Raw genomic sequence first — 20,440 nt, forward strand, 5'->3', positions numbered from 1 at the left:
TTTCTCAAGATCAAAGACATTTATATCATTTTAAACTTGTTTTCAAAATGTTTAACTAAGCACAAATAAACTGAGCACAAATAAAAGGTGATATCCTATAATGTTCAACAATAGGTTAACTAATGTTTTAAAATAGGAGAAAATAATACATTAAAAAATAGTCTACGACAATAATATATAAAACTGAATTCTCCATTAAAAAGATATCCTTCAAAATTTTTCAGCAATTATCAACATTTTAACTACTTTGTTAAATATTTACAAATGAAATTCATTTTACTTTGGCTGTTTTCCCAGTTGTCAAGAACACAGCAATATCACCACACTTTTTGTACCTAACCATCATCTCTGACATCAATTTTATTCTCTTAACTTGTGCCTCCTCTACTGCTTTAAAAGTAGAACAACACAAAACCAAGCTTTGAATTCTGCTGGTCAAAGAGCAACTAAATAAGTTTGTTATTTTTTTACGTTTATTTGTGATGTTTTATAAAATTTATTTTTATCATATTAATGTCAGGTTTTTGGATCAAGATCTTGAGAACATAAATCTCAGCCAGATTATTTTTTTAATCTTAAAATATTTTCTCCTCTAAAGATTGAGTATATTTTAATGAGAGCATATCATTTGTGTTATAACTGAAATTTTTCTCTATAAACACAAGATATCCATTATTTTACTGACTAATATAACGTACTTACAATGCTGTGTATCTGTCCATTGCAGACTGCACGTCTCTACGGTAAACTGTTCGAAGAATGACCATGACGGGGTCAAACTCATGATCCCAGACTTCAGCTATTATTCAAAAGAGAGTAGAAACAAAACACTGACTTCTTAGGAATAAAGTCAATCTCTAATGACTAATTACATTTAAGTATATCTTATATTTAAAAGATGGGAAAGTTTAATTTGATTATATATGTGCCTTAATAAGCTTGATGCAATGACCACTTTTCTAAATCAAAAATCATTATTTCATCATTATAATGTTCTCTTAAGTTCAGCAAGAACTAGCGAGCAAAAAGGTTTATAGGGCTTCCCTGGTGGCGCAGTGGTTGAGAGTCTGCCTGCCAATGCAGGGGACACGGGTTCGAGCCCTGCTCTGGGAAGATCCCACATGCCGCGGAGCAAGTAGGCCCGTGAGCCACAGCTACTGAGCCTGCGCGTCTGGAGCCTGTGCTCCGCAACAAGAGAGGCCGCGATAGTGAGAGGCCTGCGCACAGCGATGAAGAGTGTGGTCCCCACTTGCCGCAACTAGAGAGAGCCCTCGCGCAGAAACGAAGACCCAACACAGCTAAAAATAAATAAATAAATAAATTTATTTTTAAAAAAAGTTTTATAATGTGATAATGCCTCACCATAAAAGTTTAGCTCACTTTTTTTTGTAAAGTGCCAACAAGAAAGTAAGAAACACAATGCATTAACATTTTTGAAAGTATTCGAAGATAAAAATGTGAAAGCTAGATTAAAAAATTAATGAGCCATTGATTTTCAAGAGCTTAGTTTATAAACACTTTTTGGTTTATAAAAGATTTTGTTCTTTTGCTATAATTGATAATTGATCTCCTTACCTTCTCCACAATTAGGAACCATTATCCCATGTGTGGTATATGTACAATTGGTGGTACACAAGATGATTTTAAGTATTAAGTGCACAAAGCTTATGTTAATAGCTATATAATTACATTAACGTGTACTAGAAAATTGCACATTGCAAATAAAACCTGTGATCTCATTAATACTCACGCTTAGGATGAGGAGAAGTTTAAAAATGTGAATCCATTTAAGAAAACGCAGCATACTAAGTATATAATAGTAGAGATGGTATCTGGATGTGTTAAAAAATCTAAAACATGGCCTGAGAATAATTTTAGAAACCACTGCCTTAAGAGTGTCTCTTCCCTAGATAAAATTTTCTCCCCTCTCATTCTCTCCAGCAGAATTCTTAACATTTCTTAACATTTGAACCTTAAGCATCTCTCTACACATCTACTATAATTTCAACTTTCTGGCATTAAAAAAAAAATGTTAACAACTGTCCCTATTTCATGTAACAGGCCATCTTAAATTATCCTAAGTATGATTTAAGATCCTTAAGATAGGCCTTCAAAAAGACATAGAACCTTTGTTATTAATTCTATTATCTGTTTTTGTCAGAATTATAAAACCATTGAAATGGAAGAAAACTTCAGTGATTAACTAACTGGTCCAGGAGGCTTCAGTGTTCCAAGAAGTTGGATTTCAACAGAGGTTTACCAGGGGCCACTTTAGGAGCAAGGAGATGGTAAAACAGATGAGAAGCTATGTCCACTAACCACACTCACTTTAACAAGAGTAGGTTTGCTTTTATTGCTTTTGTATAACAGAGGCTTAGTTCACTTAAGGCTTAGTTCCCCAAAACTAAAGGCTTATCTTAAACACTTTTTAAAAAAGCTTAAAAATCACTCATCTATTCCAACTCACTCATTTTACAAATAAGAAGTCAAATCCAAAGATAAAACACTGACTTTCTCAATAGCACACAACTGGCTAATACAACTCAGTACTGCATCTGAATATGACACCCAATTTCTTGATTCTAATCTTCAAATGTCCAGTGCTCTGTCTCAGTGTCTCAAACTTTATTGTGCGTGACAATCATCCTTTAGAGCTTGGTAAAAAAGCAGATTTCCAGAATTAATCCCCAGAGATGTGGATGAGAGCAGATTGGGGTTGAGGCATAGGAACCTGTATTTTAATAAGGACCGCGACTGAGTGACACAGGTTATGCTCACATCACACTTTATTAATAAGCGCTGCATTATACAAGAACATCACTCTACTTCTAAGCTCATCTGAATTTTAGACACAAAGTGTTCTCTACAAGAAAGAAATATTGTGCTTTTCCTTTAATGGAATACATTCCAACCAGAGGCTCTGGATTGTTCTTGCTACCTTTGTGAACTCTCTGAAAAATCACACGTGATAAGGTTTATTTTGGTGTGTTTTACCAAACACGGTACATGCTATTTACAACTACAAAGTGGGCATCAGTTTTTCACTTAGACAATGAGTGCTGAGGGGGGCAAGAAACATGTAACTGCTACTTCCTTCAAAATTTTAACTTAGATTAATGAAAATGTGAAAGAGAAGAAAAGACCATGAATCAGGATTTCACCTATTTCTGGCTTTTGTCAAGCATGTCATCTACAAATCCAGGGGGAAAACTTTAGAAAACCAACCACTTACGGAAAAGGTTTTTATGTATTTACACAGGTTCAAAATGTATGAGAATGTTATCAGTATTCCACATAGATTTTTAACTGTTTCTAGTTAAAATTTGGGTAGTGAGAACTATTTCAAAATCAAATTTAAAGGGCAAATACATTCAGAATGTCTGTAAGTATATATTTTGCTTCATAATTTCTGGTTCATTTACAGTTCATTCACTTACAAAAATAAACTGGAGTTCATATAAAGTTCCTTTTATAATTCAGAGTCATCTAAGAAGTCTTACTGTAATATAAACCATAGGTTTGTAAATAAATGGAACCAGTATCACTGTACACCATAAAAGACAAACATACATCTATAAGAAAGTTGAGGGGAAAAACCAAAGCTGAACAAATAAAAGGCAAACATTTTGTTTCAGTATACACAACGAACCTTCAGAAAACTGATATTTGAAAAAACACATTTATGTATATAAACATACCTTTAGGAGTATACATGCCTTGTTGCATAGAACCTCCAGGTTCAAAAACAGGAGCCTTAAAATCAGCTACAGCTGATAAAACTGATTCAAAGCTATAACTTCCTGGAACAATGCCACTTTTGGGATTTGGATTTTCTGGAATATGATGTATGTGTCAAGAAAAAAATTAATAACGAAAAGCCAGATATTTAATCTTACCAAGGTATTCTAGTTTCTAACTTCCCTTGCTAAAATATGCAGAGTAATTGGCTGTAATACATAAAGTCGGCCACAAGAGGGCTATATAATACAACAGTTCAATAATAACTTTTTATTAACTGTGAATTTTTAAGATAGCTTAATCTAGAAGCCTACTAATAAATTACATGCTGAAGTAGTTCTGAAGTATATTTCCCCCAAAACAAATTAATACAGTTTCAGGAAATTTAAAAAAAAACTTTTAAAATTAATCTCCATTTTCATCCTTTTGCAAATAAACTTGTACTTTCCCTTAGAAAATCAAACACAGTATACTAAAAATCAGCCCAGATTTTTATGAGCAAAGATTATTTTTCCAAAAACACAAAATGTCATCCTCAAAATAAGAAGGAAAAAGATACTAAGCAAATTTTTTTAAAAGAAGAAAACCACAAAGATTCTTTCCTCTTGGTTTCACATTAAAGCTATATAATTCTTCTAAATTCAAAGTTACAGAGAATGCTTTTGCTCTTTTACAGCACTAATACACAGTATATAATGGCTGAATGACATCATCAAACAGTATCAAATTGTTGGCTGCTTAAGAAAATCTTCAAGGTTATCAAATAGGCATTTCTAATAGGAGCTATTTCACAAAATTTAGCCAATTATTTCAAACATAATCATAATGTACAAATTAAATTTAGTCCAAAATTCACAAAATAAATTTTATCACAACATGATGATCTTTGTCTAAAATTTTATAAACAATAAATTAAAAAATAATAAAGTGTCCATTGTATGCTCAGTCCTATACAGAGAACCATAAGTTTTTAAAGTTTGTAGACAACAGTCTTTGCCCTTAAAAACCTCTTGGTTTAAAACTGAATTCTAAGAAAAAAATCCTCAGAATGTTTAAAGCTCTGGTAATAATAGTTATACCTCTAAATTTTAACCATGAATTCCAGCCTGGCTATAGAGATAAAGTAGACCTAGCTGCCTTTCACCAAGTGTCCAGCTCCCTTTCACTATTGTTGTCCTTAAAGGTCAGATCCTGGGGTGCCCAGAGCCACCAGTCCTGATGCCTAACCAAGGTCTAACAAGAGTACCCTGAGAGACGACAGAGACAAAAAAAATCTACCAGTGGTCTTGAACACAGAATTGAACAAACAATTGGAGTTTTTCTCCATATTATTTTTCAACTTCAAAAAAAAACGTTTTAATCAAAAAGTGATATATCTCTAATCTATAAATATTACTTATAACTTAGATCCTGCAACTAACAGAAAATTAAACTTTTAAAAGGATATGAGGTCCAGCAATGAACTATGTGTTCTGTCATTCATACACAGCTGGGCTACCATCTCTGCTCTGAGAATCTCATCATCAGACATTCCTAAAATTAAAAATAGAATTAATAAATCTGAATATCTATATATTATAAAGAAACAACTTACCACACAATTTATTAAGCATAAATACCAAAAATGAGATGCTTCCAAAATTAAAGAGCAAAGAATACAATGCCCCAATATAACTGCAGTTTAACTACCCTGATATTTGCAGTTCCCTTAAGGGGTTTTTTAAAGGATATTCTAAAAGGAGTGTCAACGGTAATACATCCTTTCCTTTTTTTCCATAAGCCAGTTACTACCACAAGGAGAGGGGAGGAAAGGGAGGTTAATAGTTAATACCCAAGTATTTGTATTAGTGCTTTTTACCTAAATGTAAACGAAGACTCAAAAGAATCACAAGAAATGTAAGAGCGCCTTCTAACATGGATCTCTCATGCTCTGCATCAAGTACTGTGTTTTGATGTTGTGAAGCCATTGTCAACAAATCCACTACCTTAAATCTATTAAAAAAATATTTGAGACAGATTTTTTATAAAGTTAAAACAAAATTAGTTTAAATTCCAAATACTTCCTAATACCTGTCTTAATAAAATTATGCTTACCTTTCAAAGACAGATGAAATAAAATAATCTGGATCAAGTCTAGATGCACAAACCTTTAAAAGACAAAAAATAAAACCCACAATCTTTATTTCTCAATATTCAGTTTTACTTCTTTTATTCTTTTTCCAGCCACGCCACGTGGCTTGCAGGATCTTAGTCCCCCAACCAGGGATTGAACCCGGGCCACAGCAGGGAAAGCACCAAGTCTTAACCACTGGACCGCCAGGGATTTCCCCAGTTTTACTTCTTGTGTTAATCATGTTTTTTATTTTCTGTATCTTCTGATGTTCTGGCATCTAGGGGGGGCCCTACAGACCAGGAGAGAAACTACCCTTCTAAAGGCTAGCTAATTCCAAAAGACAATAAACAGCTTACCTGGGAGCAAGTCTCTCATATGCAAGTCACTCATGTCCTTTATTTAACTCACATACCAAGCCAATATTCCCCCTGGCCCCCTGCCCAGGGCAGGTACCAGATAGCCTTTATGCCCCAGAACCCACCAAGATTATTCAAACTAGCCAATCCTAAACTACTTCCCCTGCCCTGCCTTGCCGTTCCTATGGAAACCCCAATAAAGCTTCTGGTCTAGGATTTCCCCTCACTCCTCCTTCTGCCTCCTGACCAAAATCTAACGCTTCCCCTCTGGTCCTGCGTAGTGTGGCATGCCTCCCTCCTTTGGAAATTATAAGTAATAAAATTCTTCTTTCAATAGCATTGACCTCTCCATGTCATCATTTAGTCACCTCTATAAATTAAAATCCCACAGGTACAAATGAGATACTTCTAAAGTACAACATCTGCATCATCAAGTTGGCTTACCTGTAATAGGTAAATGTCAGGATCAATCATGGAATTACAGAAATGAGACTGGACATAGGTCATGGCTTGTCCTTTGATTTGCAGACCATTTCTTACCCACATATTGCTATGGATTTCGGCAAGACTTGCCTAGTAAAACAAAAATTAAGTAAATTGGACAAAGAAGTCATCTAAAGTCAACCTTTATAAAATCATGTTACAATAAACAATCATTTCAAAATATTTCATAACTTAATCACAGCATAAGCCTGACATTCTGTCCAATGTTTAAGATATTCAATTCAAATATATAATTTTAAATTTTATGATGCTCATTATATTTTATACAGTCCCTTCTTCTGGAGTTTATACATGAGTCAGTTTTCCATGATGACTCCTGGATACATTTATAACAATACTCACTGAAATCTTTAATGAGGAATCACTGACAATTACATTTAACTTTTTCCACTTCAAAAAAAAAAAAAAATACATAATGCTTAAAGAAACACAGGAATAAGCATCAAACAAGCTAACTGTTCACTGTTCAACATCAATGAATATAATCTGTCTTTAATTCACCCTAACTCAACCTTCAATCTAGTCATTTTCTAAAATTCGGCAAGAGCAGATCAGAATAAATTTTCTTACTATATTAATATTTAATTCTTCATGTATTTATGTCCTGTATCAACTAAAACTAAGCACAGTCATAACTTTATCTCTTATTTGTTCCTAACTCCCAGAGGTAAAGTTCAATAATGATTAACAAATCTAAAATTTCCAGGAAAAATAAACTGAAGTGCAAATCCCTCTAATGTATATAAAAGGTGGTCCACAAAATCACAGTGTTAGAAATGCAAGAAACCACAGTGCATATGTAGGCCAATTCTTCTCTCTTTTCTCTCCTCTCACTTTATAGATGGGGAAACTAAGAATCAAGTAGATGAATCACTCCAAACAACATAGATAATAAAATAGTGGTGGCACCAAGGCTAGAATTTGTTGGGTCTCCTGACTCCCAAAACAGTATTGTAGTATGTTAAACACCCCCATAAGTAAATATAGTGAAAAGAATTCCTGGGGAAATTATAACTAAATGTCAATCTCATTTAAAAACAAAAAACAAAAAAAACCCAAATATAATCTGGCAAAAATACAAAAACTAAATTTTTTTTAAAATTTCAAACATTTTGGCTATAATAACAATGATAAAGGCATACAAATAAAATAAAGGAAGAATCACTTAACCAAGGAATTCAAAACCTTGTAAAAGCCTGAAAACATACCTGAATTTGGAGTGGATGAATCATTAGTTTCATTAACATTTCCTGATCTGGTAAAACAGAATCCAAATCTAGTTCTTGACATTTCACAGCCTAAAAATTATGATAAAAAATGTTACTAATTCAATACGTATTTCCCAATATTCAAAAAACAAACAAACAGAGTTGTTTAATGACACTCTTACCTTACTCAAAAACATAGCATAATAACGATGTAGTGGCAGATGAAAAGTGACTTGGTTAGGTGCTGGCTGGAAATAAACAAACAAAATCCACAAGTCAAAGAATCCTTTACCGAATTCAAAGAAGGTTTTAAAATGCTAAAACCACACTTTCACCTTGATTTATTCCCCTATACTTTCTAATCAAAAAGTACAATTTTAGAAGTTATAGCTTAAAAACCCACTGTAGATAAAATTATTCCATTTTAAATGTAAGTTCCTTAAAGGCAGAAACTGTATACTCCTCAACATTGAATCCTCTGAAGCATCTAGCACAGAACAAGGGATGGAATAGATTTCCCTTTACAGTAGGCCATTTGGGAATCTTCAGATGCATGCATACCAAACATGATGATAGTAACAAGAACAATAATTACAGCTAACATTCACTGAGCACTTACTATGTGCCGGTCACTGTGCTAATAAGCACTTTATTCAGATTTAGTTTAATCCTAGGAGAACCCAATGGGGTAGAAACTGAATATTCCATTTTATAAATAGGGAAATTCAAGTTTAAAAACTTAAGTAACTTCCTAAAGTTAACAAGTAGTGAACTGAAAAGCTAGCCTGAACTCTGCTGTTATATTCAGAACGGTAAGAGGCTCTGACTACAGCCCTAAACTGAGGTGCAGTTAAAAGGCTTACCTAGTTGGGTGAGATGCTCCCCATATCAGTGGTGAACACACAGTTTCTATAGGAAAGCTTAGTACAGTATACATCAAAGACCTTTGGTATCCTTGTGAATATTATAAAAACTGTATTTTAAATCGGTGACTCCCATGGGTCACGCTATCACTACAGGGAAAAAGTACAACACAGTTGTCCTTCTCAAACAGACAAGAAAAATTAAAAGGTATTATTTGTTTTTAATGCTTCTATTAAGTTTTTAGTAAAGTTTTCTCCTGTTAAAAAGTTTTACCCAAAACACTCAAATACCAGTATAGAGCTATAAAGATGTGCAATATGTCCCCATCCCTGAAACAGTCTTTTCCAAAACCGATATGAGGAAAAGATCTTCCTCAACATGTGAATAAATGTCTGAAGAAAGCTGTTCTAATAAATAAACGTTTGGCTTCCATAAAAAGGAAGGAATTTCTGACACACGCTGCAATATGGATGAACCTTCAAGACATTATGCTAAGTGAAATAAGCCAGTCACAAAAATAGATACACTGTATGATTCCACTTATATGAGGTACTTACAGTACCTTATAGAGACACGAAGTATAATGATGGTTGTCAGAGGCTGGGAGGAAGGGAAAATGGGGAGTTTACTGGGTATAGAGTTTCAGTTTTGCAAAACAAAAAGTTCTGGAGGTTGGGTGCACAACAATGTGAATACACGACTGAACTGTATACTTTAAAAAAAGGTTAGTAAGATGGTAAATTTTATTTTATGTGCATTTTACCACAATCAAAAATAAAAATAAAACAAGTTTGCCCTCCATTACTATAATCATTTTAGTAACATAAACTATACTAACTAGCTGAATCAGAATCTCCTGCCATTTCCTTCGAAGGCAGGCATCAAGAACAGTGGTTAAGAGCAGACTCTTAAAAGCTGGATTTGCAGGCGTTCAAATCCTGATTCTGCCACCTACAGCTGTAAAACTGTGAGCAAGTTACTTAACTTCTCTGTGTCTAAGTTGCCTGACCTGTAAAGTGGAGATAATAAGCAGTTGGATGGCTGTGAGGATCAAGTAAGAGAACATAGTACCCAACACACATTTCTATTAATTACTGAGCCACAGACTCTATCTTGTCTTTTAAGGCTTGAGCATATGCTAAACACACATTCTACTACAGTGTTATATTCCATAATCCCCTCTTGTCCAATGTCACAAATTAGTCACTTGAAAAACTCTTCTTCCACTCCTTCCATATATACTGAGGTGGTCCTCAGATTCCATTCTTAGCTTTCTACTCTTCTTATTCTAGGTGACTTTATCCAGTTCATAGCTTCAATTGCCAACCCAAGATGACTCCCAAATCTCAGCAGAAATCTCACTCCTGAACTCCAAACCGTACATTCAAGTGTTTACTGAATATCAACACTTAATATCCCGTGGGGACCACAAATACACTGTGTCCAAACCAAACTCAGCATCTTTGCCCTAAAACTCAATCCTCCTCAATGTTTCTTCTCCAAATTCCCAGTAATACAAATCTGAAATGTAGACTCCTTCCTTCTCTCAAACCTCTCACCTTTCATAAGGCACCAAAGTGTGTCTGATTTTCTAAATACCTCTTAACTTTACTTCCTCCTCTCTTTCCATACTGCCCCTAACTAACCTTAGCTCAGGCCCTCAACATTTAGTGCCTAGATTTCAGTGCTAGGCTTTGCTTCTATTCTTACCCTCTGTAAGAAACCTTCTGTGGTATCTGCCTAGCTCACAACCTTCCCCATCTTCTCAGAATGTCCCTTCCTACACCACCTTCCAAATACACACACACAGGGACTGGAGCCTGACAGTCAAGTTACAGTAGCCACATCTGACTGGATCAGGGCAGTAGATACCTAACCCATCGTGGGCAATGAGGCTCTCTCTTCACTTGAAAATTGAACTAGATTTAAAGACATCTGCAGAGAGTCTTAGAGTATGGCTGAAACTACAATATTAGGCAACTGTAGGAAGGTAATATTTAACCACATAGGCAAAAAAGCACAGAAAACCAATCTACAGAAAGGGAAGAAAAAATGAGGCAGAAAGGCCAAAGCAAAAGCAAGAGACAGGAGTTCCTGTTCAGCTTTCCACTCAGTTCTTGAAGTCCAGGTGCCATAAGATCCCTGAAAGACCTCTCTGTACTCATAATAAATTATTCCTCCTTTAAATTAGGCTGCCTCAAAAATGTTTTTTTTCTTTGTATTCAAAAGAACCTTAATTAGTACATCTATTTAAACCTTGATATATTGCCAGGAGGTGGTCTTACCAAAACATTAATTTAACCTTGTACTTCTCCATTCATCATCTTTTAATGGCTCCCTATAGTTTTAACTTCCTTTAACCTTCTGACTCTTGAGAGACAGGGCTTACCTCTCCAGCCTCATCTCCTGTCATATAAACTCATGCACCATAGGTAGCGCCTTTGTATATGCCTTTCCCTCTGCCTCAAACACTACACATCCTTGCTCCCACTGGATTAACATACCTTTAAGACTTTGCTGAAGTGACATTTCTGCTAGGAAGCTTTTCCTGAGTCCCTCACAGTAAATCAAATGCTCCACTCTATTCTCCTCCATAGCACCTTGGTCACAACTTTACAGAAGCCCTCTGATCAAATTAGCCATTTATTTGTCTTCCATTTCCTTAAATTGGGCACCGTTTCATCACTGTATCCCCAGTGTTTAGAACATAGTAAACATTCGATAAATATTTGCTGGATGAACACATGTTCTACTTCCATCTTATAAGAGACGACTCTAATCAAACCACTCATAAATGTTGCTATATACTCATAAATGTTGCTCTGCTACATACTCATAAATGATATTCAGTATTTGAGGATTCTTAAATGGCCTATACTTTGGGAAAATTTATTCCATCCTGTCTTTCTAAGTGACTGTTTGATTTGGCTTAATCCAGTTCAAAAAAATATTATTTGCTTATTCTGTGCTGGATTACTGCAATAACTTCTGACCTCCACTCTCAAGGCTGAAAGAAGAACAAATATTTATCACACATAAAATATGTGCCTCTTAGTCAATCCTCATTGGCTAATATTATTATCTTGAATAAATAGATGAGGAGATGGACTCGGCAATGCTTTAAAAAAAAAAACAAAAACTGTCCAAGACCAAGATCACATAGTGTCCACTCAGGTATGCCTGACTCTAAAGCTCCTTCCACTGCCAAAGCCAGTACAGCTGAAATACGACCAGACGAGAAGTTGAGAGACGTGGGATCTGGACCCAGAAATACCAGGAGTTTGCTATACAACTAGAGGCAAGTCATTTAATATCTCTGCATCTCCATTTTACATCTGAAAAAAAGGGAGTGATAATAATATCTTCCCTACTTCACAGGGTTGTTTTGAGAAACAAATATATCAAAAAGCACTTTAAGAAAGAAGAAACTTTTAAACATCGTAAAAGATATATTGGTTGATTCCTTAAATTCTACACTTATTTTCTTTTCTATTAAAAATCTATATAAATTTTTGAAACATTCGGGATTTCCCTGGTGGTCCAGTGATTAAGACTCCATGCTCCCAATGCAGGGGGCCCAGGTTCGATCCCTGGTCAGGGAACTAGATCCCACATGCCACAACTAAAGATCCCACATGTCGCAACGAAGATCCCACATGCTGCAACTAAGACCCAGCGCAGCCAAATAAATAAATAAATATTTAAAAAAAAATTTTTTACAACATTCAGTATCTTCCTAAAATATTTCTGTGTAAAAAACAAATATACTGGGGCTTCCCTGGCGGCACAGTGGTTAAGAATCTGCCTGCCAATGCAGAGGACACGGGTTCAAGCCCTGGCCCGGGAAGATCCCACATGCCGTGGAGCAACTAAGCCCGTGCGCCACAACTACTGAGCCTGCGTTCTAGAGCCCACGAGCCACAACTACTGAGCCCACACACAACTACTGAAGCCCGCGCACCTAGAGCCCGTGCTCCGCAATGAGAGAAGCCACCGCAATGAGAAGCCCGTGCAACACAACGAAGAGTAGCCCCCGCTCGCCACAACCAGAGAAAGCCTGCGCGCAGCAACGAAGACCCAACACAGCCAAAAATAAATAAATAAATTTAAAAACATATGTGTGTGTATATATATACACACATATATATGTGTGTATATACATACACACATACACACACAAACTATTTCCTTGAATTCAGCTGCTCTGTATACCATACTTGATTCTAAATATCCGTAAATCCACCCCAAGTTCAACCGTGGATTAATTTCATGTCAAATACTACCTAACCCTCTGTGTGTAATAATAATTTCCCCCTAGTTCAATCTTCCTGTTGTCTTAGTGATGCCACCATTTCAACAATAATTCCTAAAGTTTCAAATACTAATGAGAATTGGATTGAGAGAAGCTCCAGCTGAAGCCCCAGCTGACGGACCAATCCTCGGACGGGGTGAAGAAATAGTGAAGCAGGTTAAAAGCAGGATGGAGCTCTGTGAAGAATGGAGAATGTTTTCTTTAAAGACTGACTCATTACCACTTATATAAACAAAGCTTAAGCTTAAGTACCAACATTTAGACAAGATAAGAATCGGTGATTCGGGTGAAGGCAGAATCAGAATCCAAATGGACAAAATGGCCAGGTTGAAGGCTAAAGGCAGGCACAAATACTGGAGGAGGAGTCATCAGGGATGGAAGATAAATTAGTTTGAGGCAGGAAGGATGAGAGTTAAAGACAGTAGGAGGCTCTTCCCTTCATAAATAATTCAGTCCTAAAGCCACTGGTGGGGGAGGTGTTAAGAGGCGAAATAAACCAAAATAGGCATCTATAGGTGAGGAGCCTGAAAAGGGATATCAGAACCCAGGGTGAGGAGGACAACTGTGTGTGCTGGGGCGGGGTGGGGGGAAATGTCAGTGGTTTTCCAGGGTGAAGAGTATCTACACAGAAGTGGGGTGTGGCCTGGCATACGGAGTCAGGGCATCCACACAGCAGGGCAGCCCAGTATACTATGTCAGAGCCAATCGGGGTGAGGAGAGTGGGGACTGACCAGGGATGAGAAGCCAGAACCTGACAGAGGTAAAGAGGGCAATGACACAGGGCGCCAGCCTGGAATAAGGAATCAAAATTCAAGCAAGGTGAGGAGATTATCCACAGGTGGAAAGGACCCAGTATGGGGCATCAAAGCCAAAGCAGGATGAGGAGGGCAGCCAGAATGAAAAAATGCCTGGTGTGGGAATTCAAAGCACACACAGGGTGAGAAGGATTCTTCACGGAAGGGTAGTCCAAGGTGGGGAGTTGGAGTCCAAGTGGGATGAGGAGGGTGTCCATATGTAGGGCAGGGTGGGGGACAGAATGCAGGGAGAAGAGGGCATCCATGTAGGGAAAAGGGAGGTAACTAATATGAGAAATTGGTTCTATATAAGAGGATTGGTCAAAGAAATAAATATATTAAGGATAATGGAAGCCAGGTTTCTCACTGTTAGAGAAAACTAGAATTAAGTCCTGTGCTATATGGGAATTTAAAGTATCAGTTTGAACTCACAGCTTCCAATATATATAATAGAGAAATAAATATAGATGCAGATATGTACATGTATATACATAAATGCATACATATATTCTGAACCTCTGTTCACTGAGAAGGCCTGGGAGCAGTTAATACCTCGATAGCAGTGAGCACACCAAGCATCCAGATCTTGCTTTCTCAATACTGTTCTCTACTAAAAGTAACAAAAGATCCTTAAAAAAATGACTGATTCCAGGGGTGGAATAGGGAAAATATAAGGTGAGCCTGAAACATCTTGTTGAGCCACTAAGAATAGAAGTGCTCAAAGAATAACGGGACAAGTCAAAAGGACACAGAAACCTGCTTGAAGGGGCTCTCACTGGCCACATCTGAAACAATTTGAGCATCAAGTAATAGTAGTATTGGATTATAACCCAGTGAATAAAAGAAACTATGAATCTCCACAGAAAAAAATTAGTGAATGAACTAAATATTAGATGAGAAAACAGATGTATTTAAATAGCTTTAAAGCACGTCCTCACAAAATACTTTATTAATTACGATGAGAAAAAGGGTAACTTTATGGTGAAGAAGTCTGGCTGGTACCACCTAATCAAATGAACAAAGAGAACATCATCAGTAATAGGACAAACAAAGATCATAAACCACTAAAGAGGGTGCAGTGAAAAGACTGCAACATCACTTCTGTAATATTCCTGCAAAAGATGCATAATCTGAACCTACTCATAAGAAAACCCAAATTGAGGGATGTTCTACAAAAATAACTGAGCCGTATTCTTCACAACGTTATTGTCCTGAAAGGCAAAGAATGAGAAATCATTCCAGGAGACTAGAGACATGATAACTAAATGCAACAAGTGACTCTAAATAGGATCCTTTTGCTATAAAGGGCAATCAATGGACAATTTGTAAAACATGAATGAGTTCTAAGATTTACATAGTAATAATATAATAAAGTTAATTTCCTAATTTTTATGGTTGTCTCTGTTTATATAAGAGAGAGAATGTCCTGGCTTATAGGAAATGGATACTAAAGTATTTGGGAGTTATGGGCATCAAGTTAACATGTTAACTCTCAAATAGTTCAAGAAAAAGTTCTGTACTCCACTTCCAACTTTTCAATAAGTTTATGATTGTGTAAAAGAAAAATTTTTTAAGGAAAAGAAATAAATAAAAGCCCCTCCTCTCCGCGCCCCGGCCTAAGACACCGGGAGTTGCATCTGCCCAGAGTTCAGAAATCAGATAAGGAGTGCTCTTCCTTCCACATCTGGCAAATTTTGACCCCACTTCATAAGAGGAATAAAAGGGGCTTCTGATAGGAAACTTGGCTGACTAATTAACAGCAAGCCCTTATTTAGTTCTTCTCAGTTCATTATCAACAACAATCATCCTTACTCAGCCATAAAAAGAAACGAAACTGAGTTACTGTGGATGGACCTAGAGTCTGTCATACAGAGTGAAGTAAGTCAGAAAGAGGAAAACAAATACCGTATGCTAACACATACAAATGGAATCTAAAAAAAAAAAAAAGTGGTTCTGAAGAACCTAGGGACAGGACAGGAATAAAGACACAGACATAGACAATGGACTAGAGGACACAGGGAGGGGGAAGGGGAAGCTGGGATGAAGTGAGAGAGTGGCATGGACATATATACACTACCAAATGTAAAATAGATAGCTAGTGGGAAGCAGCCGCATAGCACAGGGAGATCAGCTCAGTGCTTTGTGACCACCTAGAGGGGTGGGATAGGGAGGATGGGAGGGAGACGCAAGAGGAAGGAGATATGGGGATATATGTAAATGTATAGCTGATTTACTTTGTTATAAAGCAGAAACTAACACACCATTGTAAAGCAATTATACTCCAATAAAGATGTTAAAAAAAAAAAATCATCTTTATTCATGCCCAGAGGAGAACACTGACCAATTAATAAAGTTGTGATACCCTTTCCATCAATCTCCCCTATTCTGTTCACATTTGCACTGTCACTTTTATCTCTTTGAATGAACTCCTGAGAAATATACATTTAATAACATTAAAAAAATTATGCCCTTCTCTAGGAAATAAGCAAGTACAGTTAATGCACTGTAGAATCTCCTAAGTGTCAAACAACTGTTCTCTTACGTCTCCTTTTTTAAAGTCTAGTGATTTTATGTTTATTCCAACACCTTTCCCTTATCCCATGAAAAGACATTCATTATTTTCAATGTTAAATGAGATCTAACACTTTTCTTAAATGCTTTTACATATATCAAAAATATACATACCTCATCTACGAAGTTAATAGCATCAAACCAGTCTTGAAGAGCTTCAAGGCAGTATCTCACAACATTTCGGGTATATTCTTGAGTTTCCTAAAATAATAAGTTATATAAATTTACAGTATATAAATACGTATATGTTCAACTTCAAAGTATATGTAATATATAAAAAGTTATGTGCATTGTATATATAATGGTAAAATATACATATTTTCAAAATAACCACATTTGTCATTTCAAGGAATCATCCTTTCACAAACTAATAGTAACAACTAGTGACAGTTATGAAAATGAACTAACCTGAAATGAGTCAAAGGTGAAATAAATTTATGTGATGTAAATTGGGTTCCATTTCAAAAGATCCTAAAAATATAAGTTCCCTACTGTTATTAATGGGTAGAGTTTCTTTTGGGATGATAAAAAAGTTCGAGAAATGGATAGTGGTGATGGCTGCACAACATTGAGAATGTATTTAATGTCATTGAATTGCATACCTAAAAATGGTTAAAGTGTTAAAAAATTTATATATATTTTGCCACAGTAAAAAAAAAAAGAGGGCAGAACATATAAGTACTGTAAGCAGCCTGTGAATATCTTGGCTTGCAAAAGAATCTAAAAGAAGGAAGAATAGGAATGTGCCACTTAAAATAAAGGTATTGTGAAAGAAAACTGTAATGTTTTATGGAGAAATTGATCCAGTGAAATAGGCAAGTATTAAGTTAAATGGAAAAATAAATCGTGATAGCCTCTCTTTAAAAAAATAGGCAAAGATTTGAACAGACATTTCTCCAGAGAAGACCTACAAATGGCTAATAAGCACAAGAAAAGATGCCAACACTATCAGTCACTAGGGAAGTGCAAATCAAAGTCACAATGAGATACCACTTCACACCTACCAGGACGGCTATAATTTTTTAAATGTAAAGTAAGTGTTGGCAAGGATGCAGAGAAACTGAAACTCTCATACATTGCTGGTGGAAATATAAAATGCTGCAGCCATTTTAAAGTTAAACACAGCATTACCATATGACCAAGCAATTCTACTCTTATATACCCAAGAGAATTGAAAATATACATTCACACAAAAATCCATATACAAATGTTCACAGCAGTGTTATCCACAGTAGCCAAAAAATGAAATCAACCGATGAATGGACAAATAAGTGTGATATACCTATGCTATAGAATAAAAAGTAATGAAGTACAGATAAATGCCACAACATAGTCAAACCATGAAAACATTATACCAAATGAAAGAAGTCAGACACAAAAAGTCACATATTATATGATTTCACTTATATGAATGTCCAGATTAGGTAAATTTATAAAGACAAAAGGGAGATTAGTGGTTTCCAGTAGATGAAAGGAGGCTGGAATTGGGAGGTACGAGTTTTCTTTTTTGCCGGGGGCGGGGGCTTGGAAATGTTCTGGAATTAGTGGTGATAGCTGCACAACTTTGTGAATATACTATAAACTACTGAACTGTATAGTTTAAAATGATTAAAATGGTGAATTTTATGTTATGTGAATTTTATCTCAATAAAAAGTTTTTTAAAAAGACATTTTGGGACATCAATGCAGAATAAAAGGTATCATCACAGTCTCATCAGCTACATGTATAAATTACTCTGGACTTTAAAAAAAAAACTACAAGCCTCACATCCATATCTAAAAATAGCATCTCTGGGGACTTCCCTGGCAGTCCAGCGGTTAAGACTCTGTGCTTTCACTGCCACGGGTGTGGGTTTGATCCCTAGTGGGGGAACTAAGATCCTGCAAGCCAAGAGATGTGGCCCAAAATTAATTAGTTAATTAATATAGCATCTCTTATAAAGTAGATATTATCATCCCTTTCTTTCAGAGATTTACTTCTCCTTCACCCAGTTCAGTCTCCATATCCTGTTAATTCTTCCTCAATATTGTCATGTAGGTTCACTTCCATTTTCTCCTATTTCTGATACCATTCAGACAAAATATCACTTAACTAGTTCCCCTGCCAACAGTCTCACCCTGTTTTAATCTATCCTATATGAGATTTATCCTTCTCAAAATATTATTTTATACATTCTGTTCCCTATCTCTTACTGAAAAAAATGTAATGACACTTTAAGTTACCATAAATAATGTGTCATAACCAAACTAAAGTTGCAGATAATTCATGTATAAAGAAACATTTAAAACCAAATGTTTTCCTATTTAATCAAAGGTTTGAGTAAAGGGACACCACTATATCCTCTTTACACAAGTGTAAACTGATAAACTCTTCCGGAGAACAATTTGAAAAGTAGGTATATCAAGAGTCTTCAAAAAGGTGACCAACTAATTCCATTCCTAAATACAGCATACTTAATAATCATGTTCAGATCATCTCTCCCACCTCCCCATCACTATCACACCCAGCCCCAAAAATTCAGTATGCGTGACTTACTAGTGTTATGACCTTGAGGAAATTACTTGAATTTTATGAGTTTCAGTTTCTCCATACGTAAAAATGGGCATAATACTACCTACCTCCTAGTACTGTTATGAAGAAGCAAATGAAATAATGTACATAAAATGCTCTATGTCACAGTCTAGCACTACATCTGACAAGTACTACTTAAGCGCTCCAAAGATTCATAAGATTCATGGCCAGACTTAACTTCTGTCAAGCCTGCAGTAATGCAAAGTTGCCACTAGATGGAGATTTTACAGCTTATTTGTTCTGTTCAGAAAGCAAAAATTAGTAAAATTCTAGAAATGTGCCATCCCTTTATCCAAGCTATCTGTTATTAATCTAGTATAACTTGTTTAACTATCCCTTAGCATTTTCAAGAACCAAATAGCATACAGGGCAATCAGACAAAGAAAGTAAGCTATCAGGTGAAGTTCCTTTTTTCTATTGCTAATCCTTTAGTTTTATATTTTATAATTAGAGAACATAAACATAAAGCAATAGCTTTGTTTTACTGAAAATAATAGTCTTTCTTCTAGTTTACATTTCTAAAACCTGACAACACTGCTGCTAAAAAGCTCTAGACAATCTTGCCTAAGAGACGATTATAGCAAAGTGATAAAGAGCACTGGTTCTGAAATCAGATGGATTTGTTTTCAAACTCAAGCTTCCACTTGCAGCTGTGTAAATGTGGGCAAATTATTTAACCTCTGAAAGAAAGGGATGATACTATCTACTTTATAAGAGATGCTATGAAGATTAGATACAAACATAATGTAAGCAATATAATGTAAAGAACAATGTCTGGCATAGTGTAGGCTCTCATCAAGAGAACGTCTTATCTAGGAACTAGATGCTCCTTTAGCTAAGAAACTACTCTCAGATACTACCAGAACACTATGAGCTCGTTTTCTCTCTGTTGTCTTCACTTCTTAGATTAAGAAAACCATAACACATTGCAATCCTGGCCTTCAAAACTGAAAAATAAACTACTGCCTGAAAACAATGATTTCTCATTATCACATAGATAAACATAGCCCCAGCCTTATAATGCAAAATCATCCTAAACACAGTTGTCAGAATAATCCTCCTAAAATACTGACCTTTTCATATCAACATCGTATCAATGGCTTATATGATCAACATCGTATCAATGGCTTATATGATGTTGCATTCTCCTGGTTTTTCTCCTCTCCCTCTCTGATGTCTAAATGTTAGCTTTTTCTTCAAGGTCCATTTCTCTTCTCCCCCTGTTTGACGTGATCCCATCCCCTGGCAATAAATGCCATTTTTATTCCCAAGGGTCTAAAATTTATAACCCTAGTCCAGATTTCTCTTTTGAGCACAAAACTCATATATCCAACTGACTATTCACTATTTTCACTTGGATGTTTCAGAGTCATCTCAAACTTAACATATCTAAAACTAACTGTGATCT

At 35.8% G+C, this 20,440-nt stretch overlaps 1 protein-coding gene across 1 annotated transcript in view; it reads right to left on the reverse strand.

Annotated features, from left to right (window-relative positions):
• Window positions 1–20,440, reverse strand: part of UBR3 (ubiquitin protein ligase E3 component n-recognin 3) — a 229,904-nt gene that overhangs the window by 120,499 nt on the left and 88,965 nt on the right. Inside the window, exons 11-19 of the mRNA XM_068544929.1 lie at window positions 16,575–16,661; window positions 8,102–8,167; window positions 7,920–8,009; window positions 6,652–6,780; window positions 5,833–5,885; window positions 5,597–5,730; window positions 5,187–5,271; window positions 3,699–3,841; window positions 703–799 (exon numbers count right to left, since the gene is read on the reverse strand). Of these exons, the coding sequence (XP_068401030.1) occupies window positions 703–799; window positions 3,699–3,841; window positions 5,187–5,271; window positions 5,597–5,730; window positions 5,833–5,885; window positions 6,652–6,780; window positions 7,920–8,009; window positions 8,102–8,167; window positions 16,575–16,661 (884 nt within the window). The remainder of the gene's footprint in view (window positions 1–702; window positions 800–3,698; window positions 3,842–5,186; window positions 5,272–5,596; window positions 5,731–5,832; window positions 5,886–6,651; window positions 6,781–7,919; window positions 8,010–8,101; window positions 8,168–16,574; window positions 16,662–20,440) is intronic.

This window comes from Eschrichtius robustus, chromosome 5 (assembly GCF_028021215.1).
Source record: "Eschrichtius robustus isolate mEscRob2 chromosome 5, mEscRob2.pri, whole genome shotgun sequence".
Taxonomy (NCBI): domain Eukaryota; kingdom Metazoa; phylum Chordata; class Mammalia; order Artiodactyla; family Eschrichtiidae; genus Eschrichtius; species Eschrichtius robustus.